The 22898-nt window shown below is 38.3% G+C and overlaps 1 protein-coding gene across 1 annotated transcript; it reads left to right on the top strand.

The window, feature by feature from the left end:
• Positions 1–9352: 9352 nt before the first annotated feature.
• Positions 9353–21648, top strand: LOC104074475 (activating transcription factor 7-interacting protein 1-like; the record flags this gene model as incomplete). Its single annotated transcript, XM_009574608.1, has 5 exons — positions 9353–9431; positions 14650–14814; positions 15652–15837; positions 19491–19603; positions 21007–21648. Coding segments are annotated over 5 exons (960 nt in total), but the record flags the coding sequence as incomplete, so codon positions are not given.
• Positions 21649–22898: the final 1250 nt, after the last annotated feature.

The following is a 22898-nucleotide window of genomic DNA, read 5'->3' as shown; positions in this document are numbered from 1 at the left end:
GGTATATTGAGGGAATTTATGAAAGCAGCTTTTATTACGTTGTGCCATAAAATAACAGCGAACAAATTTGAATGGGGTTCAATGTGTTAAAAATGGCTGGCATAAGGTCAATCTGTTCAAGAATGATTACGTTATATTTATTAAAACCCCGTGTCAGGTGAATAGTCTTTTCTTCCCTGTTCCCCACTCCAGGTGCACCTTATCCTCTTACGGAGTAAATCTTTTATCAGTCTAAATTTCATCTGTGCATTTCACCTTTTCAGCTAATACTAGTTTTTAAAAGAAAAAAACCCACCAGTGTCCTATCCATTTCCCATTGTTTCTGACATGCCTTGATTTGTTTGGTTGAACTACAGTTTAATTTAAGCTATTTTGCTGACTATTGGAAATTCATCTGGTAAAATGTTAATAAAGTACATTTATAACTCCTATCCCTTTACTTTGCAATGTGTAACAAACTTTGTGAATGTCTGTTGGGAAACAATGTGAACAAAGTGGATATGTCAGCTTACAATTCATAAGCAGCTATTAATTCTATATTGTTGAAGCATTATTGATGAATATGTTTCCTTGCATTTCATGGTTTTGTCACTGAAAATAAACATGCATAATTATATATGTAAAATGGGATACTTGATTTTTGTCTCTGACCCTGGGGTTATGTTTGTGCTGTTTAAAATGCAACTAGCTCTCATCTGTGAGGTGGAACCTTTACCTGAGACTAATTAGAAATCTAAATTACAAATGTTAGCAGGAGGACCATTTAAAAGTCATTCAAGAATGGATTCACTTGAATTTTGTTCCTTACAACAGCCACCCAATTAAGCTGCATGATGTCCTGTTGGGGATTTTTCAGATTTTTTTTTTTTAAATTCATTTTTTAAAGTGATTTGTCTTTCCCTGAGACCATATTTGTGTTGTCTAAACCACGCCCAGTTACTGCAAACAGCTTTCAATAAGTAAATATACTTGTGTTTTGTAGGCTCCAATTTGTCATTTTGGGCCAAAAAATTGAGGGGAATATTAAAACAATCTAACTGATGATGTCATTACACCAGACATGGATAGTAGCTTTTAAAAGCTGCATTAAACTAATCTGAAAAGTACTATAAATAAAATATATTTACTGATTAATAAGATGATCTTCCATCATCCAGGAAGGCCGTGCCATATAATACTGTTGGGAAACAGTCAGCGGGCTTTGGGGAAATGAAGTAGATGTTTCACCATAAAAGAGTAAGAACCAGTAAAGAGATGTGTGTGTGCACATGCATGCATGTGTTTATTGTATACTCTTTTAACTGATTAAGGAAAACCAAAATCACATCAGTAGAGAAGTACTATAAGCATTGTGTCAAGTGTTCCTTTATGGCTTTTAATTGGAATTATGATTGCTAGTGCCTAAAAACAGGATTTCTGGCAACCAATCTCTCAGATAGCATTCTTGATTTATGATTCTTATTAAGTAGCAGAGCCAATGTCTGCTCTTTGCACCTGTCCTGGTTTTGGCTAGGGTAGAGTTAATTTTCTTCCTAGTAGCTGGTATAGTGCTGTGTTTTGGATTTAGAATGCGAATAATGTTGATTAACACACTGATGTTTTAGTTGTTGCTAGGTAGTGCTTACACTGAGTCAAGAACTTTTCAGCTTCTCATGCTCTACCAACTGAGAAGGCTGGAGATACACAAGAAGCTGGGAGGGGACACAGCCAGGACAGCTGATCCAAACTGGCCAAAGGGATATTCCATACCATATGACATCATGCTCAGTGTATAAACTAGGGGAAAGCTGGCTGGGGAGCCACTGCTCAGGAACTGGCTGGGCATCAGTTGATGGGTGGTGAGCAATTGCATCATGCATCACTTGCTTTGTATATTCTTTTATCATTATTATTATTATTTTATTTCAATTATTAAACTGTTCTTATCTCAACCCATGAGGTTTTTTTTCACTTCTATTCTTCTGATTCTCTCCCCCATCCCACCGGAGCAGGGGGAGTGAGTGAGTGGCTATGTGGTGCTCAGTTGCCGGCTGGGGTTAAACCACGACAGCACCAAAGAAATGAGAGGGTATATAATACATAAGGGTTACTAAGACTGGTTATTCATTTTTTCTATGCTTGCATTGTTCTTGTTCTGTAGGAAGTGTTGCAGAGTACCGCTTAAGGGTAAGGGGAACACAGCGATCTTGTACATGCAATACGTAAAATGTCTATTAATAGTGTTTGAGTATTATACAAGTATGCAACCACACACTATCAAAACATGTATTGCAGCCCTGTGAAATTCTATTTGTGCAAAGTGTGATCTCAGTAAACTGCTGACTTTATTGCACTGTCATTTTCATTTTTATCTTGGTAAGATATGACAAACACATTTAGTACCTGGTCAAATAAATTTTCATGACAGCTTTGCAAGGCTGGAATAATTACTTCAATTTTGTAGAAGTTACTGTATTGGAAAAAATAACTGTTAAGGAATGATAAGTCTGACACTGAAGCAGTTAGTGACTGAAATATGCTCAAAAATTTATTAAAAAAAATAATTTCCACGGCTGCTTAGACTGTGCGTGAAATCTGTAGTTCTGTATATGGATGACTAAAAAATTAATATAGGCCTCATAATTATGCATACAAACACAGTATCACCATCCTCCCCACGCGCACCCCGTTCCCAGAACATATTTTTAACATCGTTCCCCATAATTTAAGATTGATTTTGCTATTATATAACGCCTTGGTGCGTCGTGTGTGATTGTGGTGGTGTGATACTTCATGGATTGTCTGTTTTACAACCCCCAGATTTTTTCTGTTTTGTTACTGTAGAAGCTGTTAATAATAAAATTTTCTGCACTGTGTCAGTGTGCCACACATAATCTTCAGAATTTTGATCTTTACTACCCTGGAATTAATTTTTATTTTGTGCTGTATTTTTTTGTTGTTGCATTTTTTTTCCCCCCTTTATTTTTCACTTTTACATACTGAAATGTTTCTTTATGAAAAGCAGGTGGCATTACAATGAATGGCTTCGTTACCGCTATGTGATGAATTGAACCATGGCGTTATATAATACCAAAACCTTTTTTTAATCATATATATCATTTATGAATAGAGAAGTTTAGAACTTTCTTCAAAATACCAACATTTACCTTTTGTTTTTCAAGTGGTACAATACATGTGCATGTTGGTGTGTGTATGTGTGCAGTTACATAAAATGATGTAACAGGTAACGTTTTCTGTTCAATTTGAGTTTTAGAGATTTCTTTCCCAGTTTTCTTCAGTAGTTTGCCATTGACATATATATGCTGTGATGTTCTAACTACTACTGTGTTAAATTTCACAATTGTAGTTATGGTGGAAGATGCCTCCTTTTCTCAACATCATGTCTGTCGTATGTGCTTTAGTCTTTAAATTCAGTCTCCTTCCTTGTGTTTGTTTTCCTCATGGAATTGGAATAGCTTTTTTCTTCCCCATCCTGCCCCAGCCCCTTTTTTCTTTTTCTTTTCAAAATTAAAAATGATGAATCAACCTAATTTGCAGCAGTGCTGCAAAGTTGCTGGATAGCAAAGCTAGGATGATATTCTTTCTCCCACCACAGTGTGTTTTACAGCAGTGTGAAACGGTCTCAGCCTGTGGAAAAACAGAGCATAGCACATAAGGTAGCAGCCTGTCTCAATGTCCCTACTCTTCCAGAGGCAGATGAGGAAGCTGCTTCAGAATCACTTCAACACCAGAGGCAGCCCTTCATTTTATTGCAAGGCTGATTCATGTCTGATTTCCCTTCATTAATTTACTATTGACTAGTGTGAGGTCAATTATTAGATATTGCAGTGGATGACATACGGGATATAATGACAGTCTTCCAAAAGAAGGAAGGAAGTTCTTAATTGTGAAGTGTTTACATTGCTTTTATTGCAAATCTTAATTGTGACTTCAGATTCAGGTGACTCTGTTCACTGTATTTATGCATTTTTAACAAGTTCCAGGATTTTTATTACCTCTAAGGACTCTCTTCCTATTATACTTCTTTTTAAAATTTCTATAATATACATATGGCGTTGGTTATAGAAAGTGACTGTATAGTTTTTTTCTTCCTCAAGGAAAACTGTATTATTGCTGTTTTTTCCTAGCACTTCTGCTCACAAGTCTATCTTTTTCTGCCAGTACGTCTATTTCTCAGTACTTTCTTTAATTGTTAAAAAGACTTTTGTGGGATTGGAAGAAAACAGATGTTATGTTGTCATGGTATATGCAGTGGAAAATGCATGAAATTCTGCGTATAGGTCACTTTTACCAATCCTTTGTAGAAAACCCTGAATTAAAGTGTAATTACTGTAATATCAATAGACATTTTATGTAAGAAATTAAAGCAAGGTCTGTTTCTAGTAGTTTTCATGGTAAAAAAAATTATAGATCACTTTTCAGCAAAAGTCTTGCAGCTAGCAGAACACTAGAAATACCAATTTCTAAGAATTTAAGTGAGAAAAATGCACAAATCTGAACAGTTGCATTCATTTTATACATACTTTTCATTATTTTATCTTCCATATGCACTATAAAGCAGTTTACACTTAACTAATTAAGTGGTGTTTAGAGAAGGTTATGACTTAGCCTCTGTTTCAGGACTTACCAGGTTTCACTCAGATATTTGAAAGGGATGAGGATGTACTCTTGGTTTTGCTGCTCTTCTAGGGTCTTTCAGTTGCTGCTTTCACAAGTTATGTGTTTGGCATTAAATACTTTTCCTTCTTTTCCACTTACCAAGTTAGATGCTTGCCTGGGGCATTTGGCATGCAAGCAGACCCCAGGGATAGTTATATATGGGTAAATGCAGTAGGTGTGGACATGACTCTGCAAACTGAAGAAGCTGGGGCAGAGGGCCTGCAATTTGACAAGATTTTCTTTAAAGAAAACACTTTTCAAAACAGATCAAGATTGTAAATGCGAAGTGCCGCCTTCTTGGCTGGCTGTTTCAGGAAAAGCGCACAACACTGAATGAGAATAGCGGAGTAGCATTACAATACACTCGCACCATCCTTCCGTATTTGGGGTGGTGCGTGCTCGGATGGTGCTTGGTTTGTAATTCTCTTCTCCCGTGCTGCCTTTTTTCTTCCTCCTGCTTCCTTTTTTCACCTTTGTTTCTGCTCTTAATCATACCTTGCCGTCCTCTTCCCCCACTTCCCCTAGTGTTACGCTTTTCAACTCCAAGTTGTGTGCATTTTCTTGGGCTGCATCTACATTAGACTTAAGTATGAAATGTTCCGTTACAGAACACATTGTTTTTATGCAGAATATCGTAATGGAAGTTCACCGACCAGATGAAGAATAAAGGTGTGACTCTATTAAAATTATGAAGTCAGGAAGAAGATGAAGTCTTGTATTTTTCTTGCTTTCTTCCTAAAAATTTTTTTCATGTTTATCTTTAAAACTGGCGTTTCAGAGTAGGATTTGTTGGTTTAATTTTTAATTTCATTTTTAATATAATTTTTTCGTTGCATTGTTTTGTGTTAAGTTAAAATTGTTATACTGCTGGCTGCTATGTGAAAGCAGAGAAAGATTTAAACTAAGGCAGCTCAGATACAGTTGTGATTAACCAGTTTGTGATGTTATACTTCCAGGTTGTACAAAGTTACCTCATCAGCTATGGATAAAACAGGTCCAAAATGGCAGTGTGAATGACAGTATTTTGGAGGATTTCCACTTACTTGGAGTTTAAAGGCATATACATTAACATATGTAAGCTATTAAGAAGGATGGAAAAGGGAGTTTGGCAGTTTACATTTATTTTAAATCTCAGTGTAAACTTTTTTCTGTTGATTACTGGAAACTACCCAGGTGCTGTTGTAAACAATCAGATTTAAGTGCCACTTCAGGTGTTTGGAGACTGGTGCTCTGGTTCTGACAAATCATGAAATGGTGGTTTTGGGGGTTGTGGTTTTGTTTGCTTTGGTTTTTCTGTAACTGTGATCTTTAAGTAGGTAGAGATTACTTCACATTACTATGGTTATTTTGTTTCTGTTCCATCTTATTTGATATTCTAAGGTGACTGAATCTTCTGTTATTCAGACTTGCTAGGGAATATGTGAACTAAAGCACCTGGCATATGTTTCGGGTTCTCATTAAATGGTTTTAATTATTTCACTAGTGTGACTGTACTGATGAAAAGGTGTTAATGATTGCATCATCTTGCTCTTCTGCAGAGATCAGCTGAAGTGGGTTCAGGTTCTTGGCTTCCTGTGTTTGGAGAAAGCTGAAAACAGATAGCAGACCAGAATGCCTTGACTTTGCCAACACTTTTCTGTGTTAGCAGTTTCTGCCCAAATGCTTGCTGAAATCTAATATTGGGAGCTGAAAGACCTGTTCTCTTATTTCAATTTTTGACATAAATGTGACGGTTTTCATACATGACTGAAAGTCCAATGTCAGGCTTCCTTTTGCCTTCATCAGGGCAGCAAGCCGCCTTAAGCTGGTTTCTGATTTTGCTCAGAGCAGCATGTCCAAATCTCCATTTCTGATGTGTGACATGGCATTCTCCTCCTCAGAATCCCACTCCCTTCTATTTACAGACGCAATAGCAGTTGTTTCTCTCTAGCCGTTCCTCAAACATAGCTCTTTTGTAAACCGGAGTTTTCACAAGTCCTTGTAGCAACACAAATTTCTCTGAGAGAATTTCTGAGTAAAATAGTCATGATACTCAAAAGGGGTGTTTTTATTTTCTTGATTGGTTGGGCACAGGATTTTCTGAAAACCATTTATTACTTGCTTTTGGCAGGGATGATTTCAAATGGTTCCATTTGTAGGTCTTAACCATTCAGGTGGTAAGTGACAACACTCCTACACCATACCCCCCTAGGCAGCAAACACAATGTGCAGCATTTTCAGTGTTTCAAGTTTCCTTAAAATTTTCCTGTACCTCCAAATTTCATTCAAGGGAGATGCAGGGTCGGTGAACTAGCGGAATCTAGTTGGGGAGTCAGGACTTCAGGGTGTGCTGTGTGTGGCGTACACCATCTTCTTGGAGTAGCTAAAGTGTTTGCCCTGGAACCAGGACTGGGGGATGTACCACAGAGCACCACGCAAAATGCTGCCCTGCAGATCTGCAACTTCTAGTGTGGGTTGTGGAAAGAACCTAACCTACTTATGGGTAGTTCCTGTTGAGGAGATTGCTACCACGGTGGTTGTTCAATAGAAAACCTTGAATAGTATGGCTAACTACAAGAAGGTCTTTCCTCCTGAGAAGTGCAGGTATGAGACCTTGTTGGCTGATTTAATAGTTGCCTCTTTAACTAACTTAAGATTTTGGCTTTCCAGACACACCAAAATAAAAAATGCATGCAAGTGACACTTGCTGACTTGGAAATTCAAAGAACTTTCTTGACTGGCACAGTTAAGTAGGGCTTCAAAACAGTTAGCTCTCATACATAGTATTTTTCTAAGAATTTAGATTTCCTTGCCAGAGGAAGAATTGACAGGAAATTACTTCAGACTAATGTATTTTATAGTGGGGAGAAATTAATAGCCTAATGTTCATTTTTTCTTTCTCCAGTTCCTTATAACTCTCCCCCTCCATTTTTCAATCTGCTCTCTGCTGGCAGAGAGCTCCATAGTTCAAAATACACATCGTTGACTGGGAATATTATCAAATTGGAATGAAATTCCTCTTGACTTTATGGTAATCAAGTAATCATTGATTATTTGAATGTGCCTTTTATCTTAAGCTTCAAGTGGGTAAATTAGCTCATCATACTAAGAAAACTGGAGCTGGAAACTCTTTGAAATCAAAATTGCTCAACAGGAATTCCATGGTTAATAAATCTGACAGATGTTTCTCAATGTATAGCAAAGATAAAGTCCGTACAGAGGTCTCTTCTATCACCTGTGAACATAAGCAGTTAGGTATTTCTTACTTAAATTGTCTATCGTGTAGGTTATTAGCAGAATTTCATCAGTGGCAGCATCAGAACTTAAGAAGAAATCGGGTTGTAATAATGCATAATGAAGAGATCAGTCATGTCAGGCACTCCAAATTCAGTGACCGATAATTTGGACACAGCTTTTGTTTGCATTTAGTAATCATACCATACCTCTTTTCCCTCTCCTTGCCTATATGAGAATTGTCTTTAGGACCTCCTTAAAGGCTTAGTTTTACCCGAATGAAAGGTCATAGAGCAGATAATCTCAATGCTTAGGCTTTTTGCTTCTGTCCCCATCAGACTACACAGAAAAATCTCTCATCTTCCTAGGATTTATCATGTTGGCATTTGTACAGGCCATGTTGGGCCGATAACTCTTATGCTTTCTTCCATGTTAATTGTTCAGAGATTTTGATAATTATGTTGCTTTCCAAACCCTTTGTCTGTGTGTTTTACTCTAATCCATAAATCAGTAGCAATTCAGTCCAACAATAAACGATCATCTCTTCTACAAAACAAAAAAAACCCCTGATTTTTGCAGCAAGTTTAAAGAACTAGAAATTGACATCATTCAAGATTTTTTTTCTAGAAAGTATATTTAAAAACACAGAAATATATAGGACCTCCCCCAGTATTTTTTCCATCACCTAAAGGAAAACATTGGTGATCCCTCCAGTCTGAACAGCCAAGGGACAGCAATTGATCCAGAAGATAAATTTTGTTTCATGTCCTCTAGTTTTTTTTATAACATTTAGCTTTCACAATAGCTTAAAAGATCCCTTTATCCTCTCTAAAGAAATGGTTACAAATGGCTTCATATGTACAATAATAGAATGCTAAAATTTGTGATAATGGATAAAAATACAGTAATGAAATTACTTTTAAAAGCTGGATACAATTGGAGTTTTCTGATGGCTTTTGATGACATGTTTTATAACCATGCAGGTTCCAGTGTAACTTTCTCTTTTTCTTACTGTGAAGTCAATTTCTTTATAGGCACATAGGCCAAGCTGTCTCAAGATAAGTAATATATTGTCCTGGTGACTGTTCTGTCAAAAGGTTATACTGCTACAGAGGAAAGCACAGATTACAACCGGATTAAAATATTAAGAGTCGTAACTGAAAGATACTCTATAACACCAAATTGTTAATTATTTATCTGTAAAATAACAATATGCTACTGGTCACCAGGGTTTTTTTACTCCTTACAAAGCTAAAAATACTTCAATAGTTGCTACCGCAGTACAGTCATTTGGTTATTGCCTGTTTTTCAAGTTCTGGGAAATTTGTCTGAAATTTCCTCATCCTGCTCACTTCATCAGTTCCTTTCTAATCACTGCATCAATTCTGAGACCTCTCCTTCTCAATGTTCAATTCGTATCCCTTTTCCACGTGTGTTCCCTGGATTTGCTTTTGCAAAATGAAGGAGTTTTGTCTTTCAGAGCGGGAAGGTCACAGGAGGCGATTCAGGAGGTGTCATTGATCTTACACTGGATGAAGAGGATGATGGCTCTTCTCAAGGTAGGTAAAAAAGATTTTGCTAGTTGCAGGGATAATTAAGCTACAAGTATTATTTCATCCCTTGAATGATAGAAAGGAATAAACTCCTGTTTCTGCTTAGTGTATTTTATTCCTTGGTGTTTCAGTTAAACAGGACTGTTAAAGAATTCTGATAGGCATGAAATAAAAGGAATTCTACTTACTGTAGAACAGTCTTTAAGATTTTTACCTTTCCCTTAATTTGAGCAATGTTGCTGTCTATGCTTAAATCTGTTAGGCTTGTGGAATAATTTGAGATGTTTGAATTCTTTATTATATTTTGGAAAGTTTTTCTAGATGTATTTCACTTTTCTGTTTACTGACTAATTAAAGACTTTTTAATTGTACAGTTGGTATTCAGGCATTAGATGATTACAGCTTCTAATCTTTTTGTTTTGTTGTGTGCAAGAGTTTAGATACCAAATGCAGATCTGTTCTTTGGTTTAGGACTGTATGCCAAGATTAGAGTAAATATAGTTGTGCTCTTACATCCTTTGGCAGTGTGGATGCACTTCATCTTTTAAAAGAATACATTTTTTTAATAGATCTTGTGTAACTCTAGGCAGGTCTAATTATAATTAGCATTGGATTAGCGAAGAATTATAGTATTTCAGAGAAGTAATAAAAGTCTGTACTTAAGTCTATGTATTGCACTGTCATCTTAACTGAAAAATTGGTATTTCTACTATTAGAGATAAAATTTTAATTCTGCGTGGTCTTTAAATGCATGCTCCTGCGCTGCATTCTGAAGTCCAGCCACCCAGGAGTTTGATTCCTCTAAACAACCTCAGTAGCTATCTCTCTAGCTAGTGCGTTCAAGTTCTACACGTACATTCTTAATATTCTGACTTGCTCTGTATTTGCATTACACAAATGCAGAAAATCATACTGGCATGTGGTAGCATTTCTTTCAGTGAGGGAGAAATGTAATGTTACCACCAAAAGGAGTTCATGTGGTACTCAAGTATTAGAGAAGCATTATGCAATTCAGATAGCTGACAGTCTGGTTCTTTTATCAGCAGAGGATATGTGGTGGACACTGGATTGAGTATGAGCCAACAGTGTGTTCTCATTTAAATTTAAGTTAATATTCCCCCCACATTGACACTAGTGGGACCACACCTGAAATACAGTGTCCAGTTTTAGCTCCCCTTTCCTTGAGTTCAGAAGAGTTGTGGTAGCACTGGAGAGGGCCCAATAGATGGTGTCAGGATGGCAGGGGCCTGGAGTACATGACCCGTGAGAAGAGATCGACAGACCATGGCATGTTTGGCAAAGAGCAAACGGAGGGATAATGTAATAGCAGCCTACAACTACTTGGAGGATAGTTACAAAGATGATGGAGCACAACTCTTCTCAGAAGTGCCAGATGATATATCAAGGGGCTGTGGCCATGAACTACAAGTTCAGGAGGTTCAGGTTGATCTTGAGGGGAAAAGAAATCACAGTAGGAAGGTAGTGCAGCACAGAGGGATGGTAGAAACTCCACTCTTGAATGTTCTCAAGATTCAGCTGGGCAAAACTGCAACTCATTTGATTTAGTGTTGGTGGCAGTCCAGCTTCAGCAAGAGGTTGGACTACAGGGCCACCAGAGGTCCTTTGCAGCCAGGGTTTTGATGATTCTGTGAATGGCTTAGGTGAATGTCAGAATAGCATAGGGAATCAAGTTTTTACCACTGTCATCTCTTCTGAGGGTTAGTTCTCAAAAAGATAAAAAAGATGGTTGCACTGGGACTGTGGAACTCTGTCAGGTAAGGTTAAGCTACCCGGTCCTATTTAATACTCTGTAAAAGGCACCAACAGATCTAAATGGATTTATGGTATGTTTTAAAGTAGTATGTCACAGTATTGTAATGTATTTCAGCTAAACTTTTTCTATCAAAAGTAACATTTTTCAGAGAGTTTTTTCCTCCCTGATTGCATAAAGCGTGTCTTCACCTCCCAATTACCATAAAAGATCAACACTATGGTTGTATGTGCAACTATAAGAATGCTTCTCTAAGTACTTTCAGGCGGGGTTAGCTCCTGTGTGTCTCTTCACTGCAAAGCAGAAGCCAGACTCTCACTGATAGTCTGCAGCCTTGCAGATTAGTTTATGTTTAGAGTTTGTGAGGAGTCAGTATTTTTGATATAAGCTGTAGAAAATGTATGGACTAAAACCCTAATAAAAGATTGAGTTTCACCATGCAGTGAAAACACACCTCTAGGATTTTGAGCAAGTTTCTTGGGAAATAATTCACGTGTTGTGATAATAACATTCACATTAAACAGAGGAAAAATACACTTCTGACAGCTTTTGCATAATCATAAGCATGTATATACCTTTGGCCAAATATTTTTTCCACTGAACTTTGTTTACAGCAAATGTGGAGCAAGTTTTATTTTGTTCTAGATTTATTGGTCTGCAACCTCAGGATAGAAAGTACCTCCAGCATTATGGTGTTTACTGCAGTATGCTGGAATATCAGTTCAGTACTAATGCAAATAGAAGAGCAACACCTATATAGTGTTCCCAAGAACACTCAAGATCCTCATTATTTTATTTAAAGCACTGTCACCCACATACTAGGTAAACCTAATTCTGTTACTTATAAAAGGTATTTAAATAGTTGTTAATGTCTGGAGAGAGATGTCTGTTATGTGCTTCCCTTTAAATCTCTCCTGGTACAACTAGGAAAGAAAGTTACGCTATTTTGGTAGTATACAACTACAATGTGTGTCCTTGTTGGTTGACTAAAGATTCGGGTTGAGAGTAAATTTTAACATTGTGGTAGATTTTTAAACTTGCTCATGTAATTTACTCTCCATCCCTTCCTTTTTCCAATGACGTTTGCATTTGGATCAATAATTAAAATTAGTATCTGTAATACTGTATACCAAAGTATGCATATAGGGTAAATTAGACTTAAACTTTAGGTTAAGAACTATGGAATTTTTAGGGGGTTTATTTTGTGAGGTTGTAAAACTGAAATTAGAGTTTATGTATTGGGTTATGGAAGACCACACCTGTATAGACTGTCATCAAGCCCAGTCTTCAGTCATGGTAGATAGACAAAACCCTGTGCATTATTTTTAAGGGCTAATCATGGGTTTGAGGGTGGGGGATTTTTGGTTGTTTTTTGGTTGTTTGTTTTGGGGGTTTTTTTTTATAGTGACTAGGGCCTCTAATCATGTGCTTGAGCCACTGGGTTTGGACATAATACTCCTACAAAACAGAGTAGCTGTCCTTCATCAGCTGTTGGTTGGGCATTTTGAAACCCCACTCCTTTATTTACACAGAAACATGTGTCTCTAACTTCCAACCCCTTTTTTACATACAGCAGTTTGCATTCAAATAGCGTTCCATGTAGGAAGGAAAAAAGTATTACCGTCACGCTGTGGAAACACTCACCCAATACAGCCTAGATTTGCATTTCCTCTCTTCTTTATTTTATCAGACAACTAGGATCTCCACAGGGCTTTGATTTATCAGGGGCAAATGAGCTTGCTTCCGCGTGAGATTAAAACCAAAACCAAAAAAGCCCTCACATTTGTCCAGACTGTCATTTTTACTTGAACTACATTTTTACAGCAGTAGTGTGTCAGGGTTTTTACTAGTTGGATCACGAGCACGTCTTCTCTAGGTCATGACTCGGAATGCACTTGCATCACTTAAATTATCCAATGGCAGTTGAAATGTGCATCAGTCTGCACATATTCACAGTAAACAGGTGTATGCATCTCTGTAGGAATCTCTTCAGAGTCAAATAATTTGTTGAATACTGGGAAGTCTCTCACACTCGTGGAAAATAAAAGAAGCTTGAATAATTACAAAACCTGTTAGTTGATGAAAGAGCAGGAAACATCTCACCTTTTGTTTTCAAAATGAGCATCCCTTTACTGCTCCTTTTGTAGACTTTGAAAAAAGAAAGAAAAGAAAATTATTATTTTCGTCAAATAGCTTCAGTGAAGTAGATCAGCTGTTCAGTCTACAGAAAGACAGAATTGTATTTAATTTATCATACAGCAGTTTGTGAAGGGTACTGCTACTTCAAGCTGTTAGTAGCTGGTGTTAAAGACAGCTCAGTGAGACCATCAAAATAGTCTCCAACTGCTAAAAAACCCAACGTTTTGAGCTACATTACCATTAACCCTGTTCTTAATGCTTTGAAATGTAGTTAGTATACTTAATTGATAGTTTCTAAATGTGTTCTTCAATATATTGTTGATATGTTTTTTCAAGAGTAAAATATGTATTAATGTATTTTTTATTTTTATATTGTGCGCTCTTTTACTAAATTAGTGGCTGCTGCATGTACAATTTTATTAGCGCAAATCTTTTTTGAATGAGTGCCCTTAAAACCTACTCTTTTATCTTGTGTTTTTTAGTTTTTGGTGGTGCCTTCTCTGCCCACTACTACTCTAATCTAGCTGAAATATCCAGGCAAAAGCTTCTCAATTCTTCTTTATGCAACTTGTGCACAGGCTTGATTACACACAGACTTGCACTCAGATAAATATTTTATGTTGTCACAAATAAACTAAAGCAGGAAAAAACATTGCTGTAGTAAACTACAGATGCAGACACTATATGTCACTTCTCACAAGTCAGTAAGTCATGTTGAGGAGGGTGTCAATGTGAGAAAACAACTAAATTCTCTTTTTAAAGTTTTCTATAAATAATAAAGCAATTCCCCTTTTTTAAGAAAATAGCATGAAAATTCAAAACAGCAAAAAACAGGGCTGACTAACAGTTTGAACAGAGGAAGGAGTCAGCAAATAACAAAAGGATGTAAGCAACAAGGGTAGACAAGATTTAGAGAGCTCTATCAGTTTTTTGAAACAAATTGAATACAGCAGTATTTAGGCCTTTTTAAGGTTTTAGGCTATTCGTTTTTTTAATAGAAACTTTTAAAGACTTTGGCACAGTGTTCCATTAAATTCAGGTTTCCAAATTATGCTGAAATACGCAGACTTCATGATGATAGAATGAAACATTACGGAGTTTGGGAGGGGGAAAAGATTGAGATGATGAAAGTGAGGGGAATTGAATGAATTTTCTACAGTTTTGTCTGCAGAATGAAAAGATCCAAGAAATGTCATGCTAGGAAATATTCTTTGCTAATCTGTGAATGACAGGGGGGAAAGAAAGATTTAAAAACTCTGTGATGTTCTAATTTCTGTTTGCTATTGTCTATAACTTTATTTTGGTTTAAAGCAGATGGCAAGAAGCCGAACCAGACACCTGTTACAGGATTGAGCATATCCACCCAGCCCTTGGCTCGACCCTTGCAGCCTTTGCAGCCTTTGCAGCCAAACCCTGTGCAGCAGACAGGTGTGCCAACAAGTGGACCTTCCCAGACCACCATACATGTATTACCTACAGGTAACTTCATTTTATATCCTTATGTGAATGCAGTGACTGCTTTTTTTCTTAAACTAGACTCCTGCGCATTCTACATTGTGCTAATCTTCTCAGATGAATATTCACAGTGTTTGTGTCACTTCTTAATCGTCCCTTCTAGGCTGTTTCCCATAACTTTTTTTTTAAAACTGATTAAGTGAAAGGGAAAGATAGTCCTGTTGGTTTGGAAAGAATTCAGGATCAAATTAATTCCATGGAGAGGAAGAAATCCTGCTAGGGATTGCACTTGGCAATTAATCCTTTTGGCAGAGTGAATGGCAAGGCTGACATAGAAGTTCCATCCCTAGTTAAATGTTATTTTGTCTGCAGTGTGATTTCCCCTCCCCTCCCCCCCCTTTTCTTTCTAACATAAAGAAACATAGTTCCTCTTTTTTTTTCTTTATTTTACTCTCTTCTTCTGTAGATGGTTTTTGAAGGCATTTTGTTGGCATTGGAATTGTCTTATGACTGATCTGTTCTACACACTCTTTGGTGGTGGGTTTTATATTCTCCACAGCTGTGCTTACATTCAGGACCTTCTTCTTTTTTTATTTTTGGGGGGGGTATTACATTTATCTTTTCTGTTTGGAATTTGTATATATATTGGCATTATTATTTCAGGTGAAAATTACTGTTTGTTTAGGCTGTTTTCTCTTCTCTTGCATTATCAAAAGCAGATAGAATTTCACAGAGACAGTTTTTATTTTGCATGGCTCACATAAGTCAGTTTTCCAAAGGAGGTATGTACTCTGGAATAGGCATATCAGCTTAATGTCGTGGAATTCCATTCTAGGTTGTGGTCTGTTTGTCTTTTTCCAGCTCCGACAACAGTGAATGTAACTCATCGGCCAGTGACTCAAACTGCTGCAAAACTTCCTATACCAAGAGCCCCTGCTAACCACCAGGTGGTCTATACCACTCTTCCTGCACCACCGGCTCAGAATCCTGTAAGAGGAGCTGTCATGCCAAGCCCAGGCTTAAGGCCAGTCAACCCACAGGCTGGAGGTAGGGGATGCTTTCTTCCATGCACATTTTAGCACGACACAGTTTGATATGTTCTAGCTGATGGATGTGGGGTTTGGTTTTTTGTTTTGGGCTTGTTGTTTGGTTTTCTTACAATACTAGTTCAAATTACAGAGGTAAGGGTTTTTTCCCCAGCTTACAGACTTGAGAAAGTCTTAGGCTATGAAGAAATCATTCCCCCTGCAGCTATGCGAATGAGGAAAAACTGGATTTAAGTCATCTCAGGCACTGGCTTTGCCAATTAAGCATCTCTGGATGACATGTCCAATACTTTACAAGGTAGCAGAAGGTAATGTGATGAACACCACTGTTTTGTAGAAAGTTAGTTAGAGACCATTTTGTTACTATGGAGTAAGATTAAAATATAGAAATATGTAGTAAATCATGTTTGATTTCCTGTCTAAAAGTTACATTTATATCAGGCATCCTGATGTAATTCCTTAACAATCTCTGATGTCCTGTGCCCAGCAAATTTTCTTATTTTCTCTAGGCCTGGACAGATGAAATTTCTCACCAAATGTATCAGAAATTGATGCATGCTTGAGTTTCCTTGACTAGAGATGTCAGCGAGTTCATCTTGACTTTGCAAACATGTAACTGGTATCTTCCCATAGCAGTAAACTCATTTTCTGAAATGAGTAGTAGATGCCAAAAATAAAGACCTTAAAGTTAAATGATAGTTTATATTTTGTTATGAAGTGGTGGATCTTAACTGCTTTATTTTAGCTCCCCACAATTTCTACACTATGGTTATTTTAACACCGTTATGTTAAACATAAATTTCCCTGTTCTAGTGCACTGAGTATGAGCTTACTTTTGTGATATCCAGGTAGTGATTTTTTTAGACACCATCTGTATAAGCCAGACTCAGAACATTGCGTGCTTGAGCCATGTAAGACTGTACCTATGTAGGTTTGTGCAGAAATAATTGATTCATTGTGCTGAAATGATAGTTGTTGGAAAGCAGAATATCCATGTTTGTTTGTAGCAATTTAATTCTAAGTATCTCTTACGACTGGATTCAGCTGCATTGCCGTAGTCTGTGAAAAAACAGCTGTGCTAGCTAAACAGAAGTTGATCAGACAGTTCGTGAACTATCTCTATGAAATGTCGGGGTGTGAGGAAATTGCTGTCCTTTTCAGAGTACTTGTTCATATTGCTTAAACTTCTTGTGCCATGTGCATTTGAGTTCAGGTTCTTCTGACCAGCAGTATTTTTTGAGGGGCGTGTCTGCATTTTGTGTTCCTGTTGGCAAAAGGCCATAAAAGGCAAGGTAACCTCAGCCCACACTTTTCTTCATCATTATCCTTAGCTACAAGTTAGACATGTGTGATCTACCTGTTGTTTTGGAAGGAGTTTTGAGTAGTTAACTGTGCATTCACTTATGTTAATTATTTTAATAGTATTTTCTTTTTTTTTGTACCAAAATATAAAATACATGTTTTTGTCAGAATCTTCGTAGAGCAGTTATTATGAAAAAATACACATCACTAGTATTAATATCTACAGAATACCTTTTGGTGTTAGACATGCAAGACAATTAATGTGTTGTTGAAGAACATATAATAGGTAATATGCTATTTTAAGGCCTTTTCTAGGAGAACTCCATGAGGTAAGGAATTCATATGTTTTTCAGACAAGGTCATCCAAAAACAGATCTCTGTGCAATTGTGCTTCTGACCTGATGGTCCAGTGATACAATGAATGCTTATCCTTCAGTTGTCTGCTTACAAATTCTCAGAAATCAAGGCAGGTTTCCACAAAAATAATTAAGATTCAGCTTGACCAGACCGTGAATAACCTAATCTTAAGAGCATTCTTTCAACAGAAGGTTGGGCCAGATCATCTCCAGAGGTCCCTTCAAACCTGGACTTTCTGTGATTCTGTTAGAGGCAGTTCTGTTACTCTGGCTTGAAAAGTATGTCTGCGTATTATACAGTACTATTGTCTAACAAGCTACATAAGACGTAAGAAAAATGACGGTTCCTCCATAGCATTGTGCACTCCCTGTACCTCAGGACAAGGAAGCCAGATGGTTAGCCTGAGTAGATAAAAGACCAGTTTAGTTAGAATACAGATTATTTCAAGGCTTTATATTTGCATACCGGATAGAGAGGTTTCACATATTGTTAACAAAAAAGCAATCATGCTGCTTGATTGCTTTTAGCTGTCATGAGTTTTCATCTTTTAGTCCATTCTACATTTTTCACCATCTTTGTCATACAGCTTTCAGAAATGCTGCTACTGATGTTTATTGGTTTATATTATCATTGAAACAGTCTTTAGCATCAGTACTGCAAACGCTTCAGAAGTAAGATCTCCGCACTTTATCTTTGAAAGATTAACTGTGAGAACTCATCCAAAGTGTTCTGCAAATTGTAGTTTTGTACTTCTACCTCAGCTAAGTAGTATGCCTACCTAAAATAATGCTAAATTTGTACCTTTTATCTTATGAACACATTTCTTCAGATTATTGTAATTTCCTGAGATAGAATCACAGTCATGCTAGAACAGCATATCTGATTGGATTCTCATAGATGAGAAACAGCCAGTTCAGGTTTATCCTACAGGAGTTTGCACAGCTTCGTTAGCTTCTTAGATAGATGTGCCAGTAGGAAAAAGATGTGAAGCAGCTACCTAGAGTTCAGCACTTTGAGCTGAACTGAGCACTCTGAGCTTCCTGCCTCAGACTCACAGATTACATAGACTTCTGACACTCATCACCTATGATAATAGCTTGATGACTGTTATATAGAGAAGAAATTACCATACAATAGCTGTGGTTTCCTGATGTGTTGCTCTGCGAGCTTCTCTTCTGGAGTATTAAAATGCTTAGATCTCACACAAGGGTGGAGTTAGGAGGTGGTGGAGATTGCCCCAGATCTTTTATTTCTAGCCAGAGATGGAGGGACACCCTGGGCAACCCATAACAATGAGTAAAAGCTTTGAGCTCACAGAACATACATGTTCCAACAATAAACAGGCAAAATGTTACTTAAGAGAGTGAGATGTAGTATAAATGAATGAAAACTTGGTAGTTTGCAAGAGTTCTGGATATTCTCTACAAGGCTATAAAATTACCTAGTTTTTTCCTGCCAGTCAGATCTGTTTGTTGTGGGAATGAATGAAATGGTAATGCCTGTAACATCCATCATGGTGTCCATTCTGTGAGGGAGGACAGTCTTCTTGGACAGTGGCTTATCTTTTTTGGGTTTGGTGCCATCCACAGCCCAACCTTCTGGCATTTGAATACTGAGTGGATATTCTGCTGCAGCAGCATTTGTCTTTTTCTTTCTGAATCCCAAAGTGATGTAATTTTTCTTTTCATACTTAAGCTCCCTGTATCTCCCACACTTTCCCTCCCCATCCATTTATTTCATGCTACAAATTATTAAAACATCATTCTGTCCCCTCTGCAGACATAAGCACTTGCTCTCTTTCACTTTTACAGCTTCAGGGGATGGGAGGTTGTTTTGTTGTTGTGCAGTACTTCATCAGTCTGCTGGCAGTTCGAGGAGAGTGTGTCAGTTTGAAATCTGGTGTCATCCAACTGCACCAAGGAGTTGGTCTTCCAGTGTTCTGTTTAGCTGATTTTAAGTACTGAATACTCAAAGTATTCACTGTGCTTCTTACAGGTATGACAGTACGAATGCCTCAAACAACTGCATATGTTGTGAACAACGGACTAGCTCTTGGATCTGGAGCACCTCAGCTTACAGTGCATCATCGACCACCCCAAGTGCATGCTGTGAGTAGTCCTTTTGAAATTACTTAATGCAATTTACAGGCTTGTCTCTGCATTAATGTCTTTCAGATTGCTTCTTAGTGTGAACTGCAGAATAATGAAATCCCTTGTAGACACTTTGCAGCCAGTTCACGTGCATAGCACCACCCTATCACCTACAGCAACTTTTGCCAAGAATGGTAAAAGCTATGCGATCTGTTAGCTTACCCCAGAGTTCTCCAGATCACCAGTAGCACATATTGAAAAATGGTGCATGAATTGTCTGCAGGTGACTTGTGGCGTCAAGGGTACAGAAGAACTGCCACTAAAAAGTTTAATCATGGTTTGGCTACGAATTGGATGACCAGTTTCTCAGTACAGCTGTTTGCAAAACTGAGGTAGGAGGACAAGGTATAGACAAGATTCTCAAGGTTGCCAACTCCCAAATTTCAGAGGGTTTTTTTAATCACTGTTGGGAGTGATTACTTCTGCATCACCTCAAACCCCTTTTTGTAAGTATTTGAGAATTTACTCTGACTCATACAATTTTGTTGTTGAGACTGAACCAAATACATTGCCTGCATGCTCACTGTTGGGCAGTCACATCACTTGTGATGTCCTGAAACGGTAATATATTGCCAACAAGGTGGCTCACCATTCTTCCAATCTAGACACCTTCATGCATTCTCCAGTGATAAATAATGAAAATAAATCAAGCCAGTATCACACAGAACACTTAAGATGACAAAAACTACCCCAGATTCCAACCTGAAAGGCCCCTGGCTTGAAGAGTAACAAAATTTTGTACTCATTGTAACCACATTCCTAAATTCATCTTAACTAACATAAATGAGAGACCTAGGACTGTTTCTGTGGTATAAAAAAATCAGTGGAAAGCCACATTTGTGCACTTATTTCAAAATTTTCTGGAAACTGAGGCTGAGCTTTTGTGATCAATTTAAGGTGATAAAAATCCATGTGGCACCGTTACCCATTCTTCCTTTTGTGACTGAAAACCTGCCTGTTGAGAACAGAACTCAGCCTGTTAAGCTGAGTTGTCAGCTTAATCCACTGCCTGGGGTGTTTTGGGTAATGTGGGAACAGCAGCTCAAGTGTAGATTAGCTCAAAGTCAGTGTGAACCTGCCTGCTCAGTCTTGGTAAAGGGCACAGTGTGAACAATGGTCATCTGTACAGCTAGGGATTTATATGCGAATAATAAGAACTTACGGCATCCTTGGGCCCACCCCTTCTCAAGCTTTGCTGCTGCTCTCTTGCCTGTGTGCTCTCTGCACACAGGACTTAAGAGTTGTGATGGTTGGGTGATTGCAGGCTCATTTGCTTCCGTTTGCTTGGGGAGTGATGAATTAAAGCCTCCTTCCACTGCTGTAAGCTCTGACCTTTCCCTTACTGCTCTTACATTGCTTAGGAGCCACCACGCCCTGTACATCCTGCCCCACTCCCTGAGGCACCACAGCCACCACGTCTGCCCCCTGAAGCTGCCAACACTTCTCTGCCTCAAAAGCCGCAGCTGAAGCTGGCACGGGTACAGAGCCAGAACGGTATTGTGCTGTCATGGAGTGTCATGGAGGTGGACCGGAGCTGTGCCACTGTGGACAGTTACCATCTCTACGCCTACCACGAGGACCCGAGTGCCACTATGCCCTCCCAGTGGAAGAAGATCGGGGAAGTGAAGGCCCTCCCGCTACCTATGGCATGCACTCTTACACAGTTTGTGTCTGGCAGCAAATACTACTTTGCAGTCCGGGCTAAGGACATCTATGGACGTTTTGGACCTTTCTGTGACCCCCAGTCCACAGATGTGATCTCTTCCCAGAGCAGTTAAACTAGAGATCTTGGAGCCTTTAAACCTGTCCTACTACCAAGAATTACCCTGGTTTTGGGGGGGGTTGATCCCATGCATGAAATTCACTTTTAAATCCACTCTCTGCAGGATTACTTTAGACAGTTGTGTGATACACTACGTGCATTCAGAACCAAAAGAAAAATAAAGTCTCACCTGCAGCAAGAGAGCCTGTTTTTTCTGGATAGCTCAAGTCATGGGCCATTTGAAAATTTCATTTTCCCTTCCATGACAGCTGTTCCACCTAGATACCTACCTACCCTTTATCCAAGGGTAGCCTGGATACCTGGGGTTCTGCTTCAGAGTGGGAACAAAATATTAAATTACAATTTGTCTGAAGCAAAACATACACATCTGTAATACCTACCAAGGCACTAACATGAGGGCAAGAACAGGGTTGCCTCTTGCCCCCCACCGCTCTGTGAGCATGCTGTGATATGAAGGGTGATTCAAGGTCTCACTTTTGTACTGGAAGATTGAGTGGTCTGGTCTTATTTTACAAACTGTAATGAACTTCTCTGAGGGGAGGGAAGGGAACTTGAGTCTGGCCAGGGAACCAACGTGTGTAAACTTGGAGCTGGTAGGAGAAAAAAAATCACCCCACTACCTCCTACCTTGCCTAAATAAGAACGCTCCTCTACTTTCACCATCCTCCCCCACTCACAGTGGGAATGTTCCCAGGTCAGATCTGAAACTGGAGTGTAGAGACTGCATTCACACCTCTCTAGCTCAGATAACTTCTCTGCCTCTCTCCCCATACATCCAGCCCTATTTTTTAGATTTATTTTGTGCCTTAAAGAATAATTTCAGAAATAAATGTAGCCAGATACCTTGTGGTGTTCTTTTATTTGCTTGGAGTTATTTTTCCCTTTACCCTTTTAGCCTTTCATTACTGCTGCTCATTTTCCTGGCCTGCAGTAATTACTATTTCTGTAAAGACCAGGAAGTGTAACATCCGCTGATGCTGGATTCATTTTTATCTGCAGTATCATTCAACCCTCTCCTCACTGTAATTTTTGAGTAGTTGTTTTTGTCCTGTGAAGACTATTAGAGTGTACAGACAGTATTTTCCACCAGAGCCTTTCCCTGTTCTTTTGGGAAAGCTGTATGCTGCAGTTCAGCCAAAGAAGAAACCTCTGTGGTGTGGCACCATGAAAGCTTCTAGCTGTTTGCACTCAGTTTGGATGTTCAGTTAGTACAAAAAGATAGGAAGTTGGCCTCCCAGTCCTCTTCTCTATCCCAGTCACCTGCCCGCCTCTGCAGAAAGCTAAGGCAACCACAGCAGTTCAGAAACAATTTTAGGCACTGGCCTAAAACTTGTGAGCAATTGCAAATGTTAATAGACACTTTCATGATGCTTCTGAGCTGAGGAAAGAAATTGGTGCATCTGCCCCACTGTCGTTGGCATGTTAAACTTGCTTTTTGCAGAACCAAATCGTAACAAACCTGGACAAGAA

The sequence above is a fragment of the Fulmarus glacialis genome, unplaced genomic scaffold (assembly GCF_000690835.1).
Source record: "Fulmarus glacialis isolate BGI_N327 unplaced genomic scaffold, ASM69083v1 scaffold1603, whole genome shotgun sequence".
Lineage (NCBI taxonomy): Eukaryota > Metazoa > Chordata > Aves > Procellariiformes > Procellariidae > Fulmarus > Fulmarus glacialis.
The sequence above is the reverse complement of the archived record's forward strand: the minus strand, read 5'-3'. Positions and strand labels throughout refer to the sequence as shown.